General features: G+C 35.7%; 1 protein-coding gene across 2 annotated transcripts in view; it reads left to right on the plus strand.

The window, feature by feature from the left end:
- ZPBP (zona pellucida binding protein) overlaps positions 1-17,678 on the plus strand; it is a 114,820-nt gene that overhangs the window by 46,675 nt on the left and 50,467 nt on the right. For both annotated transcript variants that reach the window (XR_009352753.1, XM_059170639.1), the window contains exon 6: positions 9,134-9,210. Coding sequence is in view for 1 of the 2 variants with exons in the window: in XM_059170639.1 (XP_059026622.1) it covers positions 9,134-9,210 (77 nt within the window). In the remaining variant the exon portion in view is untranslated. The remainder of the gene's footprint in view (positions 1-9,133; positions 9,211-17,678) is intronic.

Below are 17,678 nucleotides of genomic sequence, written 5' to 3' on the forward strand. Positions count from 1 at the left end.
CATGGTTTTTAGCATCTGGTTTTCCATTTCTGCCATATAAGGCCATTGGGATTTTGGTAGGAAATGCATTGAATCCATAGATTCCTTCGGATAGTATAAGCATCTTAATAATATTAAGTCTTCTAATCTATGATCATGGAGCACAGTTTCATTCATTTATGTCTTCTTTATTTTCTTAGCAGTGCTTTGTAATTTTCATGATACAAGTAATTAACCTCTTTGGTTAATTCCTAGGTATTTTTTGATGCTATCATAAGTGAAATTCTTTTCATATTTTCCTTCCCATGCTGTTGATTGCAATATATAGAAATGCAGCTGACTTTGTATCTGGCAAGTTTATAGAACTTACTTGTACAGTTTTATTTGTGGAATCTTTACTCCTACACATGATGTTTCACTATCTCTGAAGAGAAATAATTTCACTTCTTTTCCAGATGGATACTTTATATTTCTTTTTCTTGCCTTACTGCATTGGCTAGAACTTCTGGTACTTGTTGAATAGAAATGGCAAAACTACATCCTTGCTTTGTTCCTGGTCTTGAAGTCTTTTACCACTGAATGTGATATTGACTATTGATATATATATGTGTGTGTCTTTCATTATATGGTGGGATTTTCTTCCTGTTTCTGCATTTTGAGTATTTTTTTTTTCCATTAAAGGGTGTTGAATTTTGTAAAATGACTTTTCTGCATCAAATGAGATGGTCATATAGGTTTTTTGGTCCCTTCATTCTGTTAATGTGGTGTCTTACAATGATTGATTTTTGTATCTTGATTTATCCTTGCATTCTGGTAGTTAATCCCACTTAATCATGGTATATTATCCTGTTAATGTGTTCCTTAATTTGGTTTGCTAGTATTTTATTGACTTTTGCATCAGTGTTCATTAGTGGTATGGATCTTAAACTTTCTTACAGTATCTTTGTCTGTTGGGAGCTTTCACAGTTCTCTTCCCATCCTTTTCCATTGTTGTCGTCATAAAATTATGACTTTATAAATTGCCCCCAAATATAAAGTAAAAATTATTTTAAATGAATTTAGTCTCTCAAATTATGCAGAAAATAAAATGTGAAGTTACAAACCAAAGTTACAGTAATACTAGCTTTTAGACATTTTTAATAGCTTCTTAAATCATGTAAAAAATTGCTGTTAGATTCTAGTCTTACAATAATACTAGCTTTTAGCATTACTCACGTATTTACCTTTATGGAGACCTTTTATTCATAGTGCTTCACGTTACCCTCCCTTTCACCCTGCAGGACTCCTGCATTTCTTGGAGGGCAGGACTAATGGTAACAAGTTCCTCAGCTTTTGTTTATTTAGGAATGTCTGAACTCCCCCTTACTCTTGAAAGACAGTTTTGCATGTTACAGGATTCTTAGTTGATACTTAAAAACAAACAAAAACAAAACCAAAAAAAGAACAGCTTTTAGTACACTGAATATATCAGCGTATGACATCTGGTCTCTCAAATTTTTGTGGTGGAGTCAGCTCATCTTACTGAAAACTTTTTGTATGTGACATGTTAGTTCTCTCTTCCTGCTTTTGGGATTCTTTGTCTTTCAGAGGCTTCGTTATAATGTGTCTTCCTGGGAGTCAGTCTCTTGAGTTCACCTTACTTGGTGTTTGTTGAGCTTCTTAGATGTTTCTATTCATGATTTCATCAAATTCAAGAAGTTTTCAGCCACTATTTTCTTAAAATGATTGCTCCAATACTTGCTGTCTTTCCTTCTGGGACTCCATAATGTATATTTTGGTTCATTTGTGTTCATTTGATGATGTTCAAAAGTTTTCTTAGGTTCTGCTCACTTTTCCTCAGGCTTTTTCTTTTTCTCTGATTTAATAATTTCTAATGATCTGTTTTCAAGTGGGCTGATTTTTTCTTCTGCCTGATTGCATCTGCATTCAGATCATTTTAGTGAATTTTTTGTTTCCTGTCTCTTTATTTTTTTAAAAGATTTTATTTATTTATTTGACAGAGAGAGAGAGAGATCACAAGTAGGCAGAGAGGCAGGCACAGAGAAAGGAGGAAGCAGGCTCTCCGCTGAGCAGAGAGCCCGATACAGGGCTCGATCCCAGGACCCTGGGATCATTACCTGAGCCGAAGGCAGAGGCTTAACCCACTGAGCCACCCAGGTGCCCCTCCTATCTCTTTATTAATACATATTTGCTCATACATAATTTTGACTCTATCTACATATTCTGTAATTCTTTCCCCGTCCTCCAGGGGGTTGTTTTAAAGTCTTAGTCCAATAAACTTGACGTCAGGTGTTTTTCAGGGATAGTTCCTGTTGATTTACTTTTTTCCTTTGAACAGACCATACTGTTTCTTCATATGTCTTATTTCTTGAATACTGGGCGTTTGAGTCTAATAGTGTAAGTGTAAAATAGAAATAAGATTCTTTTCATTTTCCAGGGTTTATTTTATTGTTTTGTTTATTTTTTTAAATCAGTGTAGGCTGTCTCTGTACTGAAGGTCCATGTGAGGTATAAACTTAAGTTCTCTCAGTTCTTGTCTTTCTTTTATCTTTCTTGTTCATATATGATCACTTCCTATTTATCCTATAAATGTCGTTTTTAGATACCATTCTGTTTAATTCCTGGCTACCCAAAAAAATAAAAGAGAAAAATGAGGCAAAAAAGGGGCACTGACGCTTTCTGGTCTCTACTAGTCATCTCTCACATCTTGTGTGAGAGGGACTTGTGACATGAAAGGATGTGCAACAGTAAGGGCCGCCTGCCTCTTACCTGCATCTCTGTGAAAGAAGAAGCAGTGAGCAAATTAAGCACACATCTGATATTTGGAGGTCAGGGTTGTTTTTTTGTTTTAACTTCCCCATCCTGGCTCCTATAAGCTATGTACAGGCTATTTCAAGAATACGTGCACAGCTGCCGGCCATGGTTCTTTAGGTGTTGGATGGGGAGCCACTACTGTGCTAAGAGCCAAAATTGACTGAAATTAACAACTTGCCGTCCAAGCCTTCTCTTGGAAATTGTCATAATTCCCATAGACTTCCGAATTCCAGAACAGTTACATGGCACAGATTCTTCCACTGAAATTGTTGTGTATGAGGGGAGACTTCTACTCCGCCATCTTCTCAGAATCTTCTTCGATGTAAATCTTACCCTTCCTTCTCTATTAGTAAGGAGTATTTTATCCCCTTGCTTCTTTAAGGATTTTCTTTTTGTTTGATTTTCTATAGTTTAGATATGGTAGACCCCTGTGAAGATTTTTCAGTATTTATTCTGCGTGTTGTCTGTTAGTTTCCTGGAGCTCTGCTTTTGTCTGTCATTAACTGGAAAATTCTTATCCACTGTTGCTAAAAAGATCCTTTTCATTTCATTAATTCTTTTCCCTCAGGTATTCCTATTGTATGTACATTGTAACTTTTGCTAGTGTTCAACAGTTCTTGGAAGTTCTTTTCTGTTTGTTTTTTTCCCATGATTTTTTCACTTTGCTTTTCAGGTTCAGAAGTTTCCACTGACGTACTTCAATCTCCAGTCCAGTCTGATTTTTTCCTCAGCCACATTTAGTCTCCTGATGACCTCATGGAAGACATTCATTTCTTTTATGGCATTTTTGATTCTGGCATTTCCTTTTGAGGCATTCGTAGAGTTTTAATTTCTGTCCTTACACTACCCGTCTATTCTTGCATTGTCTACCCTTTCCATTTGAGCCCTTTGCCTATTGTCATAGTTATTTTAAATTTCCAGTATAATAACGTCAATGTCTCTGCCATTTCTGAGTATGATTATAATACTTGTTCAGTTCCTTTTTTTTTTTTTTTTAAGATTTTGTTTATTTTGTTTTAGAGAGGGTGAGAGTCGGAGGGGGAGGGCCAGAGGTCAAGAGGGAAAGAGAGTATTTGAAGCATATTCCACACTGGCCTTAGAACCTGACACAGGGCTCAATCTCATGACCCTGAGATCATGACCTGAGCTGAAATCAAGAGTTGGACGCCCAATAAACTGTGCCACCCAGACACCCAGCTTGCTGTGTTTTTTGAAACTTTCTTGCCTTTTAGTATTTCTTGAAAGTTTTTATTGAAAACTGGAAATGATATGCCTAATAGTAAGAACTGAATTAGGTGTGTTTTATTATAATATTTTTTGCTTCTCTGTTTAGGATTTGGCCTCTATTTACTATTTATGAGAACTATTGGTTTTAGAGGCTAAAAATTTCTGTGATACTCTTGATTTTGTCTCCTTTGTTGTCTTTGAGTTTCCCTAAAGTCTTCTTCTTAAGTATGAGATTTAAAATCCTTCTGTTGTAATCTCTTGGTTTATAAGATACCCTGTTAATGTGGTGGTAATTTGTAGAGGTAGCAAAAGCATTCTGTCTCCCCACAACCAGATCTCAGGATTTTAGACAGCATACACCTTTTGTGTGAAACCTTCAGCAGTGTTTTTCCTCTTCTTTCTTGATTTTCACTGGAAACCTACAGGTAGTTGGAGTTGGATATTTCCAGTCTGCAAGGTCATTTAGACTCTGGTAAACCTCAAGGTGCTTGAGCTACAGTAAAATATTTCTCAATAAGACAAGCTTTCATTGAAGACATCTGAGTATTTTTGGTGCATTTCAAAATGTTTATTTTGTTCTTCCTCATGCTAGAAGCACTAGGGGATTTGTTTTTAGTCCCCTACCTAAGAACCTTTTGGGACTGATGGGGGCAAAAACTCATGAAAGTGTGGAGGTCCCTGTGATCTGGAATTTTTTTAATACTTGAGCTTTCTCACTGCAAGCCTTCAACAGATTCCAAGTTTCAGGTTTTCCTAGTGGTGCTAGCTCCCCTGGCAGGCTCTTGCTCTGGGGCTTCTCCTCTGGGTAAGCAATAATTCTCCATAACTACCTCTTTTTCCCTACAGTGGTGTGGGCAGCAGTATTCTTTGAGACCTCAGTTATCTGATGAATCAAAAAGGATTTTGTGAGTCTCAGTTTATTTACCTCTTTTCTTGTGAGGACAGTAGTGACAGCATTCAAGTGCCTTTAGTATTGGAGTATAAACTGAAGTTCTCTTTTACCTTTTTTTATTTATTAATGGTTCCATTACTGATTCTTCTTCTGTTTAATTGACTATAAAATAGCATTTTGATTTTATTTTCATTTCTTTTTCTGACTATATTCTAGTTATTTTCTTGGCAGCTGTCCTGAGTTTTACAGTTAATAACTTCTGTATGTAATTGTATAGTTTGAATACCAGCCTAGTTTGAACAGGGTACCAAAACTCTGCCCCAGTATAGTTTGTTCCTTCCTTCCTGTGATGTTCCTGATAATAGCATTATTATCCATTGTTTAACCACTAACATAGATTTATGATTATTATCTTACATATTTATTTTTAATCATCTACATGAAAAAAGAGTTAAAATAATAAAAATACAATAATATTGCCCTATGTCTGTGGAGCTGACTTTACCACTGCTCTTTATTTCTTTGCATAACATTGGACTACTGTCTGTTGTCCTGTTACTGGCTAATGTTGCAAGCATTGTGTTTGGTATATTTTACTTTCTTCTTCATTTCTGAAAGATACTTTTCCAGATACAGGATTCTTGGTTGACCGTTTTTTCTTTTAATACTTTAAATGTGTTATCTCACTGCCTTCTGATAGCCATTTTTTTTTTTTTACAAGAAATCTGCTATTATTCTTTTTGATGGACTTTGCAGTAAGTGACAACTTCCTTTTCTTCTTCTCTCTCTCTTTCTGCTTTCAAGATAATTTCTTTGTCTTTGATTTTTGCCAGATTTATTATAATGTGTTTCACCGTTGAATTCCTTGCCTTTATCCTCCTTGAATTCCATTGATTTTTTGGGGAGTATGTAGATATATATCTTTTCTTAAATTGGGACATTACTGACATTTTTCAAATGTTCTTTAAGTTTCTTTCTTCTTTTTCTCACCTATGACTCCCATTATGCATATGTTAGTACCCTTGATGTGTCACAGATCTCTTAGGCTTTCATTTCTCTTCCTGCTTTTTCTTTCTGCTCCTGTAACTTGATAATTTCAGTTTTCCTATCCTCAAGTTCACTTATTTTTTCACAAAATCAAATTTGTACTTGAAAGCCTACAGTGAGTTCTTCATTTTCATTGTCGTAACTGCCACTTTCAGAATTTCTTTTGAGTTTCTTTTCCTTCACTTTATTAATATGTTCTATTTGTTGAGAAATTATTTTCCTCTTTGTATTTGTTAATTACTTTCTTTAGTTTTTTGAATATATTTAATATAATAGGAATTCCAATTTCTGTGCTTCCTCAGGGATTGTTTGTTTCTTTGTTTGGCAGTTGGTTCATACTGTCTTCTTTCTTCATATTCCTTATAATTTTTTGAAAACTGTACATTTTTAATAGTCTAGGAGGTAGTAATCATGAAGTCAGATTCTTCTACCTCTGTTGTGTTTGTTTTTGTTGCTCATGTGAGTTGTAATAATTTGTTTTAGTGACTTATCTAAACTACCTTTGTAAGACTGTTCTTTGTTGTACATGATCTCTCATGTCCTTTAGCTTGTTAGCTAGTGTTCTGATAAAAGTTTCTTCAGGTGCTGTGCATAAGTCAGCTTCTGTGGACTTAGCATTTTCTTCGTTGATGTAAAAATTAGGTGTCAGCAAATTTGATTCTTACTGTTTTGTGTCTTTGTCAGCCTTTCTATGGTAGGATATCACTTGAAATATCCTACTTCACCATTTTACAGATATCATTTCTTTTTCATTTTTAAATTTTGTAGAAAGTTTCATATAAAAAGACAAAAAAGCATGCATAGTTTTATACAGGATGAGCTTGGCCACCTAGCCTAAGTAAAGCATGTATATCAAAGGAGGCAGGGGTTCAGAAAGAAAAGATGCTTTCTTAGCTCTAGAGAGCTAATTGAACTGATCTAGACAGCATAAGTGTTGTTTGGTTTACCTAAAAAGGTGGTGGGGGTGAATATTGCCTGTTGGCTGTTACCACCTTTAGTACTGGAGTATAACTTAAGCATTCTAGATGTTAATGACTTGATTAACCACTCTCCACACTGACTTTAAAGACTGGATAATTTTTGTGGATTCTGTTATTGTTTCCAACAATTTTGCTTTAGTTTAATGAATAGATTTTTTTTCTTTTTTTTTTTTAAAGATTCATCTGTTTGACAGAGAGAAAGAGAGACAGAGAGAGAAGGGAACACAGGCAGGAGGAGTGGAAAAGAGAGAAGCAGGCTTCCCACTAAACAGGGCGCTCAATGCGGGACTTGATCACAGGACCCTTGAACCATGACGTGAGCCGAAGGCAGACTCCTAAAAAATGAGCCACTCAGTTGCCCCTAAATAGTAGATTTTTAAAAACGATTTTTTTTATTTGAGAGAGAGCAAGTGAATATGAGCTGGGTGAGGGGAAGAGGGAGAAGCAGACTCATCTCCGAGCAGAGCGCCCAATCATTACCTGAGCTGAAGGCAGTTGTTTAACCAACTGATCTGCCTGCATACCCCAATAAATAGTAGATTCTGATGGATTTTTAAATTTGCCTTAAACTTTTATATAGACTCAAATTAAAAATAAAATTGTCTGATCTGATCTCATAATCATATTATGATAAAGAGGTAGATTCTGGCCTACTGTCTTCTGAAATACTTTGTAATGAACAGTAGTTTCAAAAGACCTTAGATAAATAATATTTTAAATATTTGGCTACATTTTTAAAAGTACTTTTTTTAAACTTCATTGTATATTTTTGGTACATAAGTCTAGCAATTTTCATTTCCTGGGTCTAGTTTTATGATGGTCTCATTTTAAAAGGATTTAAAAGATAGTCCATAAAGAAACAAAAACTTTTTTTAACCTTATTTACAGCCCTTCTTGGAGGTCTGCTTCAAGTTAACACCTGTTTTGTTTGGTTTTATGAAATCACTGTGATGTACTATATTGTCTTTTTGTGGTATTTTGTAATACTTTATGATATCAGTTGAGAGGGCAACAGGGAAATTTCATGATGTGCACTGTTTTGAAGAGATACTAAAAAAGAATATTGAAGTAATGAAGATTTCCCATTATTCCACAGTATATTCTGCATTATTAATACTTCTGTGGTCAGTTTTATTATTTTCATATCAGTGCTTATCCATCCAACATATTTTATATAATGTGCTAGGCAAATGTTGATAATATAAGCCAGGATCTGTCTTCTCATGTAGAGAATTTGGGGAAAGTAAACTTGTCACAATTGTTTGTGGTTATATTATATAGAACTTAAATTGTTAAGATTGACATTTTAAATCCTATTTTCACAGCTAGGAAGGAGACAAAATCATAATAGCCTCTTACTTTACAGAGCAGAGACTGGATCTCAAGGAGATATTAAATAATATGCCTGTGTTTATTAGTGCTAGACCTAGGGATAGAAATCAGATTTTTAAAATTTTTTTAATTTTTGAATTTCTTTTCAGATATCTTTTTATGTATTTTCATAAATAATGGGAAGTAACAAGGCTTTAGAACTGTGGTAATTAACTTGATGAAATAATCTAGAAAGATTATTTAATCAAAATCCTTAAGTCATTTTTTTCTTATTTCCTCTTTGATTTTTATGTCTCACGAGTTTTTATGTCTTCCACATTGTACAGTTAAGTGGTATATAGTTATTCCTAGTAGCCTTTTAATGATCTTTTGAATTCCCATTTTACAGTTATATAATTTTTTTATTTATAATTTTGTTGGTTTGGGCCCTTCCTTTTTTCCTTGGTTAGTTTCACTAAGGGATTGTAAATTTTGTTTACTTTTCAAAAAGCAACTCTTCATATGGTGAAGTTTTTCTATGATTTTTCTGTTTTCTGTTTTATGTATTTCTGCTCTAATCTTTCATCATTGTCATCGTCAGGCATTGTTATTTTTACTATCATTATTATTAACCCTTAGGTTCACTTAGTGAAGTGTTCCTGATTTACATAAAACAATTCTTTGGCTTACATTTATAGCTGACTAGTATAGTTTAACATTAGGAAATTGCTTAATTATTACTGGATGAGGAATATTAGATAAATGACCTATTGTGTATTTCAAAAACCGATTTTCATATTGTGATATAGACTTTGGGCCCTAAAATATAAATAAAATAATAAAAATATAAAATATAATGATAAAATATAATGTATTTTTTCAGTTTCATCTCTAGACACTGAAAAAGGACCTAAGCCATGTGCAGACCATAATTGTGAATCTTCCAAAAGACTGTCTAAGGTATGTTATGTGAGGCTGGAGAAATTGAAAAAAACATGAAAATGCAGAGTGTGTAAGTAAGCATCTCAGTAGTTATTGAGCACATCAAATCTACCCCTCAATTTAGGAAATTCAACAGTAAAAATAAAACTTCATCAAATAATAAATGATAAGAACTTAATACAGTTAATATTTTTATGAAATGCTTTAAAATTTAGTATCTTGTAACTGTGTTAAGAAAGGTGATTTTTCCGTTTCTTTGGCCTTATTTGCTATTCCATGTTAATTTAGAATTATTAATCAAGTAGAATTCCCTAAGGATTACTGTTACCCTACCCTAAAATGATAAAATTTGATCTACCTTGTTTCTTAACCATTTTAATGTTCTTCTAAAAGCAGCATCCTGTGTCTATGCTCAAGGCAGAAATTAGGCTGAGCCTCCCAGCAGCAATCTACTTTAGTTTTCTCTTTCATGTTATACTTCACATACTGTTTACACTGTAACTTATGGCAGTTTTGTGTCCTATCTGTGGTTACTCCCCTGTGATCAGAAGCACTTTGTAAAAAAATATTATTTTTAGGGGAGCCTGGGTGGCTCAGTCATTAAGTGTTTGCCTTTGGTTCAGATCATGATCCTGGGGTCCTGGGATTGAGCCCCATATTGGGCTCTCTGCTCAGCGGGAAGCCTGCCTCTCCCCCTCCCCCTGCTTGTGTTCCCACTCTGTCTCTGTCTCTATCAAATAAATAAAATCTTTAAAAAATGTTATTTTTAAATATTTGGAATTTAAGATTACTTATTACATTATGATAGTTGTCAAAATGTCCTTATAAAAGTATAGGTATATTGCATGTTCAGGTCCACAACCATCACTTTGCCCAGTGAAACTGACAGGGGTATGATTTCTTAATTTGTGGCCTCCTGAAATATAGCTACCTCATCAATCTGTGTGTTATCTGGTATTCCATTTAGAAGTTTTCCTTAGGGGTTAACCTTCATCTCTGTGATAGATTTGATATTTATTTATTTATTTATTTTTACTTTGGAAATAGGGTTTTTGTTCTGGGGTACCAGAGAGCAGTCAGTCTTATTTTTTTATTCTTATTTCTTAATCCATGGGTAATGTGCTAATCATCCTTTCTTTAATTAATAGCACATCTTTTAGATTCCTACCAATCTTCAAACTTCTGAACAGTCATAGTCCTTCAGTTGGTGTAATTTCTTTGGTTATGTCGGAATGTGTGTTCAAGCAGAGAAATTAGGACTAGGGAAGGAAACAGAGACATTTTATTATTTTCCTTCAAGGTGATTTCATGCTGATATCCATTTGTAGTTTTCTTATATCATTCAACAGTGAGAATTAATTTTATTTGTACTTCTTATATTGAAATAAAAATATCAAATTCTGCATTCCATGAAACTTGCAGTAACAAAGGTGTGCAGTTTTATTAATTCCTTAGAATATTATGTAGCTGTATTACATTGCTATCAACAAACATTCTGCCCTATGATTTTCCTGTCATTTGGATACTTTTTCTTTTCTTCCTTTCTTTTTTTTTTTTTTTTTCTATACATCTATCTGCCTTTTTCTCTTCTGCTTTCCTTCCTGCTTCCCTTTTTAGCTTTTCTGGGCATAAGATGGTCTCTTTTTGCCTATTATATTAAAATAGATGGGTGTTTTTTGGTTGATGGTAGTGGAATAGCAGTATAATAGTTAGCACAATAATAAAATGAATTCAAAATCTCCAGACCAGAGTATTTTCACAGAAGCATTCCAGGGGCTTTGATTTACAAATCTGAAAAATTATTTTGTATTGTTGGCTTTATTGTTCATTTCATTCAGTTTTCAACTTTAGGGCCTTTTCGTTTGGTATTAGCTTCTTATTACTAAATACACTTTGAATTTAGCAAGGTCTAGGTAACCTAAAATGTTCCCCCAACTATGGGAAATTCAGACTTACTTTGCCGTATTTGTCCCAGGGGAAGTATATCTCTTTGAAGATTTGATCCAGATATATTCTGTTTCTTCTTTGATGCACTGGTTTTCCACTCTTCTCTTCCAGTGATGTATTTTTCAATCTTTATGCCAGTGCCACCCTTTGTTCATGCCTGTACCTTTACAGCAAATCTGATGTCAAGTAGTATAAGTATTTTATCTTGGTTCCTTTTCAAGATTTGTTAGGGTCCATGATCAAAGGAATGAGACTGATACAAAGCGAAGGTCAAGCAAAGCTTTATTTCACGCCAAGCATCAAGAATGACACTGACCGGTCAGAGCTGTCTCTTACGAAAAGGTGACAACGTTGACCCCGGCAAGCCCACTCCCAATGTGGCTGCTCTGGACAAGGCCTCTCCCAGGATGAGACTGTTACTAATGAGGTCGCTCCCTGGACAGGGCTGCTCCCCAAAGAGGCCACTCTGGAGGAAGCCTCTTTCCCACTGATGCTGCTCCCGGAGGAGGCCTCTTCCCAGACGAAGCCGCTCCCTGGAATGACGCGGCTCCAGTGAGCTGTGGCTAGGATGACAAGGCCGCTCGTGGCTCGGGGTGGCCAGATCTAGGCCATTCCCTGCAGCGACGCTGCTGAGGGTCGTGGTGAGTGGGTGGGGCCGCTGGCGTCTCGGAGCACTGACGGCTGAACCGTTGGTGTCTCAGGACTGCAGGCGTCTAGGGGCTGCAGGCGTCGGTACTGCTGACAGCTGGACTGCTGATGTCTTGGGACTGCAGGCGTCGGGACCGCTGACAGCTGGACCGCCATTGTCTCGGGACTGTAGGCGTCTGACCGCTGACAGCTGGACCGCTGGTGTCTTGGGACTGCAGGCGTCGGGACCGCTGACAGCTGGACCGCTGGTGTCTCGGGACTGCAGGCATCTAGGGGCTACCAGAGGTGGGACCACTGGAGGTGGGACCACAGGCAGCTTGAAGCTGCAGGCGGCTGGAGGCTCAGGACCGCAGGAGGCGGTTATAGCTCTTACAAGAGCTGTCACTCCTCTTCTGTTCCCGCCGACTCTTCCGCTCCCCCTGACTCTTTAGCTCCCGCTGACTCTTCTGCTCCCGCCAACAGCTCTCCTGCTTCCTTTTTCTGACAGCCTCACAGACCAACCTTTATAGGAGTGGTTGAGCCCCGCCCCTACATAGGCAGCCAATTGAATCCCAATTCCCCCAGTACATACATACGCCTCACCGATTGGACATCTCCATCCGGCCTGCCCTGCCCCTACATCCTGAATCCACAAGTGAGTTCCTCTGGAAGGGGCACACCCTCACAGATTGTTCTAGATGTTCTCGGTCCTTTTTAATTAAAGAATTTTTTTTAAGTCTCCATGTCAGATTTCTAAAAACAAACAAATAAAAAAATGCCCTGGATTCTGATAAGAGTTACCATGTATCTATAGGTCAATTGGTAAGTAATATTTCAATAATATGTTTTCCAATACCTAAACATGTCAGTTCTCCCTGTTTATTTAGGTTTAAAAAATTCACCTTTTTATTATTTTTTCTTTGGCAGTTTTTAGTTTAAAGGGCTTGGATTGCACATTTTCTGCTCGATTTGTTCCTAAATATTTTGTGGGTTTTAATTTTTTTAGGGCTGTCTTAAATGGACTATTTAAAAAATTCATTGGCCAGTTGTCCGTAGATGTTTGCATGGTGCATATTTGCATATTATATTTATAGCCACTTGTTAAATTCATTTCTTACAGTAGTTGCTTTAAAGACTACTTAGGATTTTCTGTGTAAACCATCATGTCATCAAATGCAAATAAGAGACAGTGTTTCCTTTTTTTCTGATTTTTATGCCTTTTATTTCTCTCCTGATCCTGTTTGAATCTACAGTATGATGTTGAATAGATGAGGTAAGAGTAGATATCCTTTTCTTGTTCCTGATCTTAGGGAAGCTACAATTTAGGCTTTCACTATTAAATATGCTGTTAGCTCCAAATTTCATAGATGCCTTTTAGCAGATCAAGGAAGTTCCCCTCTATTCCTCATTTACTGAGAGATTATGTTATGGATATTTGTTCATTTGGTTCAAATACTAATTCTGCATTTATTGAAAAAACCCACATATGTCTTCATTACAAATTTAACAAAATATGTGAGACCTTTAAACTAAAAACTGTAGTTTGTTCTTTTATTATTATGAAATGTTCCCTTTATTTTTTTTAATTAATTTTTTTCAGCATAACAGTATTTGTTGTTTTTGCACCACACCCAGTGCTCCATGCAATCCGTGCCCTCTCTAATACCCACCACCTGGTTCCCCCAACCTCCCACCCCCGCCCCTTCAAAACCCTCAGATTGTTTTTCAGAGTCCATAGTCTCTTACGGTTTACCTTCCCTTCCAATTTCCCTCAACTCCCTTCTCCTCTCCATCTCCCTTTGTCCTCCATGCTATTTGCTGTGCTCCACAAATAAGTGAAACCATATAATAATCTCTGCTTGACTTACTTCACTCAGCATAATCTCTTCCAGTCCCATCCATGTTGCTACAAAAGTTGGGTATTCATCCTTTCTGATGGAGGCATAATACTCCATAGTGTATATGGACCACATCTTCCTTATCCATTCGTCTGTTGAAGGGCATCTTGGTTCTTTCCACAGTATGGCGACCATGGCCATTGCTGCTATAAACATTGGGGTACAGATGGCCCTTCTAATTCTTGCTCTCAAATTTTATCTGAAATTAATGTTAATTCATTTGTCTAATGCTTACTGTTTCCAAGGGGTATATGTTTCTAACCACTTAATTTCAGTTCTCTGTGTCTTTATATTTAAAATGCATGTTTCTTATAGATAACATATAATTAACCCCTTTGTCTCAATAAAAAAATCTTTAATTGGAGCATTTATTCCAGTAAAATTTAATGTAATTATGATACAGTTGGATTTATGCCTACTGTTTTACAATTGTTGCCTAATTTTGTTCCCTTTTTTTATCCTCTGTGTGTATTTTTAGAGTTTCATTTTATCTATCTACCCATTTATTTATATTGAGATAAAATTGACATATAACATGATACTGGTTTTAGACATATAGTGTTATCAGTTTCAGGTATACAAATAATGATTTAATACATGTATATATTGCAATGCTATTACCACATTAAGTTGACATCTGTAAATACACAGAGTTGCACATTTTGTGTGTACAGCTGTACAAGGTAAGTAAGTCTGGGATGTCAGGTACACCACTTTGACTCTGGTCAACAACATTGTATTGTATATTTGGAAGTTGCTAAGAGAAGTAGATGTTAAAATTCTCTCTGCACACACTTCCCATGTTTTCAGTTACCCATGGTCAACTATAGTCCAGAAGCAGATGATCTTCCTTCTTTTGTCAGTAGGTCATTAGTACCCTAATGCTGTGTCACAATGCCTGCATTATTGACCACACTTCTTCTCATCATGTAGGGACCTTTGTCATGTCACATCATCACAAGTAAAACAAGGGGACAAGTGCAGTACGAAAAGATATTTTAAGAGTCAGAGATAAAGAGATTACATTCATGTAAATTTTATTATTGTACATTATTATAATTGTTCTATTTTATTATTATTGTTAATCCCTTACTATGGTATACTTGATAATTTAAACTGTACCATAGGTGTGTGTGGATAGAAGAAAACATGGTATTATGGGGTTGAATAATATTCACAGTCTCAGGCACCCACTGGGGGTTTTGGGACATATCCTCCATGGGTAGTTGGGGGTCAACTGTAACTGGAAGTTTGTACCTTTAATTACTTCTTTATTTTCATTGCTGATGTGCATTTTGAAATTTTTTATTAAAAATCAATTAAGTAACTTATAGTGTATTATTAGTTTTAGAGGTAGAATTTAGTGATTTGTTAGTTGCATATATCACCCAGCGCTCATTGCATCAAGTGCCCTTCTGAAAGTCCATCACCCAGTTACCATATCTCCCCTTCCCAGATTGTTTCCTAAAGTTAAGAGGAGTATCTTGTGGTTTTCCTCTTCTTTTGATTTTATCTTATTTTATTTTTCCTTCCCTTTCATTATATTCATCTGTTTTGTTTCATAAATTACACATATGAGTGAAATCATATGATACTTGTCTTTCTCTGACTGACTTATTTCACTCAGCATACAACCCTCCAGTTCCATCTGCATTATTGCAGATTTTCATTCTTTTTGATGACTGAATAATATTCCATGGTATATAGGTACATTTTTTATCTGTTCATGAGTTGATGGGCATGTAATGACTTTTTTGTCACTTACTACATTTTTTGCCTTAAATTCTATTTTGTCTCATATTAAGCATGGCTTCTCCAGCTTTCTTTTAGTTTCTATTTACATGGAGTATCTTTTCCTATTCCTTCAGTTTAATTTTTTGTGTTTCCTTAAACCTGAAGTCAATTTCATGTAGACAGCATATAGTTCGGTCTTGTTTTATATCCAGTAAACCACTCCATGCCTTTTGATTAGAAATTCTAGTCCCTTCACATTTCAAATAAGTAGTTATGGAAATAGCATTTTTTTGTGTGGCTTTTTTTTTTTTTTTTTTTTTTTTTAATTTCCTTTCTTTCTCTTTTGCTCACTTTCCTTGCTCACTTCCTACAATGTTATGTTTAGATTCTTTTCTCTTTGTGTGTTCTTACTATAGGTTTTTGCTTTTTGGTTACCATGAGAATTATGTACAATATTTTACAGTTGCAACATTTTATTTTAATCTGTAATGGACTTAAATTCACATGAATTCTGAAGCTCTTTACTTTTACTCCCCGTAATGTTTTATGTTTTTATGTCCCTATTTAAATCTTGTCTTGTGTACCCATTAGTAAGTTGTTATATTTATTATAGTTATTTCTACTGTCTTTTGACCTTCATACTATATTTAGCAAGTGATTAAACTATTAACAGTAGATTATTCAGAATTCCACTGTAGATTTACCTTTTCCCTTGAAATTTATACTTTCATGTATTTTCCTTTTACTAGTTAGCATGTTTTCCTTTTATCTTAAGGAACTCCCTTTAACATTTCTCATAAGGCCAGTTTCTCATAAGGTGAGGAACTCCTTCAGCTTCTGAATGTATGCAGAGCTCGCTCTCTCCTTTCATTTCTGTCATACAACTTTCTATGGAAGAGCATTCATGTTTGGCAGTTTTTATCTTCTAGCTCCTTGAAAATATTGTGCCATTCCCTTTTGGCCAGAGTTACTGTTGAAAACAGTAGTAGTCCTGTGGGGATTCCCCTGTCTATAGCAAGTTGTTGTTCTTTTGCTGCTTATAAGATTCTTTTTCTGTGTTTAGTTTTTGATAATTTAATAAATGTGTCTTGGTGTGGGTTTCTTTGGGTTCTTCTTCTTCAGGTCCATTTGTGTTTCCAGGATCTGGATATTTTGTTTCTTTCTTAAGATTAAGGAAGTTTTCAGCCATTGTTTCTTCAGATAGCTTTCTGCCCCTTTTCTCTTTTTTTCTTTTAGGGATCCCCATAATGTCTTTGACTCTTTGTTGTCTTCATGCTTTGTGATTTTTCCAAGCAACCTTCTTTGATGTTACAGGTTCCCACTAGTTGAGGGTGTGCCAACATCTGTCAGGGTCCCAAAGGGAAGATCTCCTCAGTACCTATATGTAGGGTGATTGGAAGCCAGGTCCTTAGGATGCAGCATTTAAATTATGCACACCTACCTGTTTCAGGGGAAGAGGGAGAGGTGAGATTTTCTGATTGTTCCCTCTGCAGCAAGCCTGTGGGGTTTCTTTTCTGTTGTCCCGTTGAATCCCTGACCTGAGCCCTGCTGGCCACCATAGCCCAGTAATTAAGGAGTGCCCATTTAGTGGCAGCCGCAAAAACCAGGGACTAATATTTACAGGAGCTCCTTCTCAGGAGATAGCTGTCCCAGATTGGGAGAGAGGGAGATACACAGGTTGTACCCCCAGCCTCTCTGGTCTCCAGAAAGTATGCAGTTGTCCCCTTGATGTATGTTATGTTGGAAACCTTCCTGTTAGTTGCAGCTATTAAGTTAAGCAAATGGGCCTCTCAGAAGTTTTAATTGGCTGTTGTCCTCATTGCTGTATACTCTTTGACTTATTTGTTTGAGTGGTTGCTCTAAAAATTGTGATATACATCTTTTTATCATTTCACAGTTCACATAAAATGTGTATTTTGCCCCTTCCTGCTAAATATAGAAATGTTGCCATTTTATAGCTTCATTTAAACCACCCTCATCTTTTTGCAGTCATTCTATCCACCTATATTATAAAAATACTTTGGAGGCATTTGCTGTAAATAGTCATGCATATCTTAAAGATATTTAAAGAACAAATAGTCTTTTACATGTGTAGTACCATTTTCTATGTTTTTCCTTTCTTCTGAGGATCAAAGTTTTTATCTGATACTATTTCCCTTTAGCCTGAAAAATCTTCTGTTGCATTTTTTGTGGTTGTGATCTGCTTACAAAGGATTTCTTCAGTTTTCTTTTACCTATAAATTCTATTTGTTTTTATTTATTTATTTTTTAATTTATGAA

Source organism: Mustela lutreola, chromosome 4 (genome assembly GCF_030435805.1).
Source record: "Mustela lutreola isolate mMusLut2 chromosome 4, mMusLut2.pri, whole genome shotgun sequence".
Classification (NCBI taxonomy): Eukaryota; Metazoa; Chordata; class Mammalia; order Carnivora; family Mustelidae; genus Mustela; species Mustela lutreola.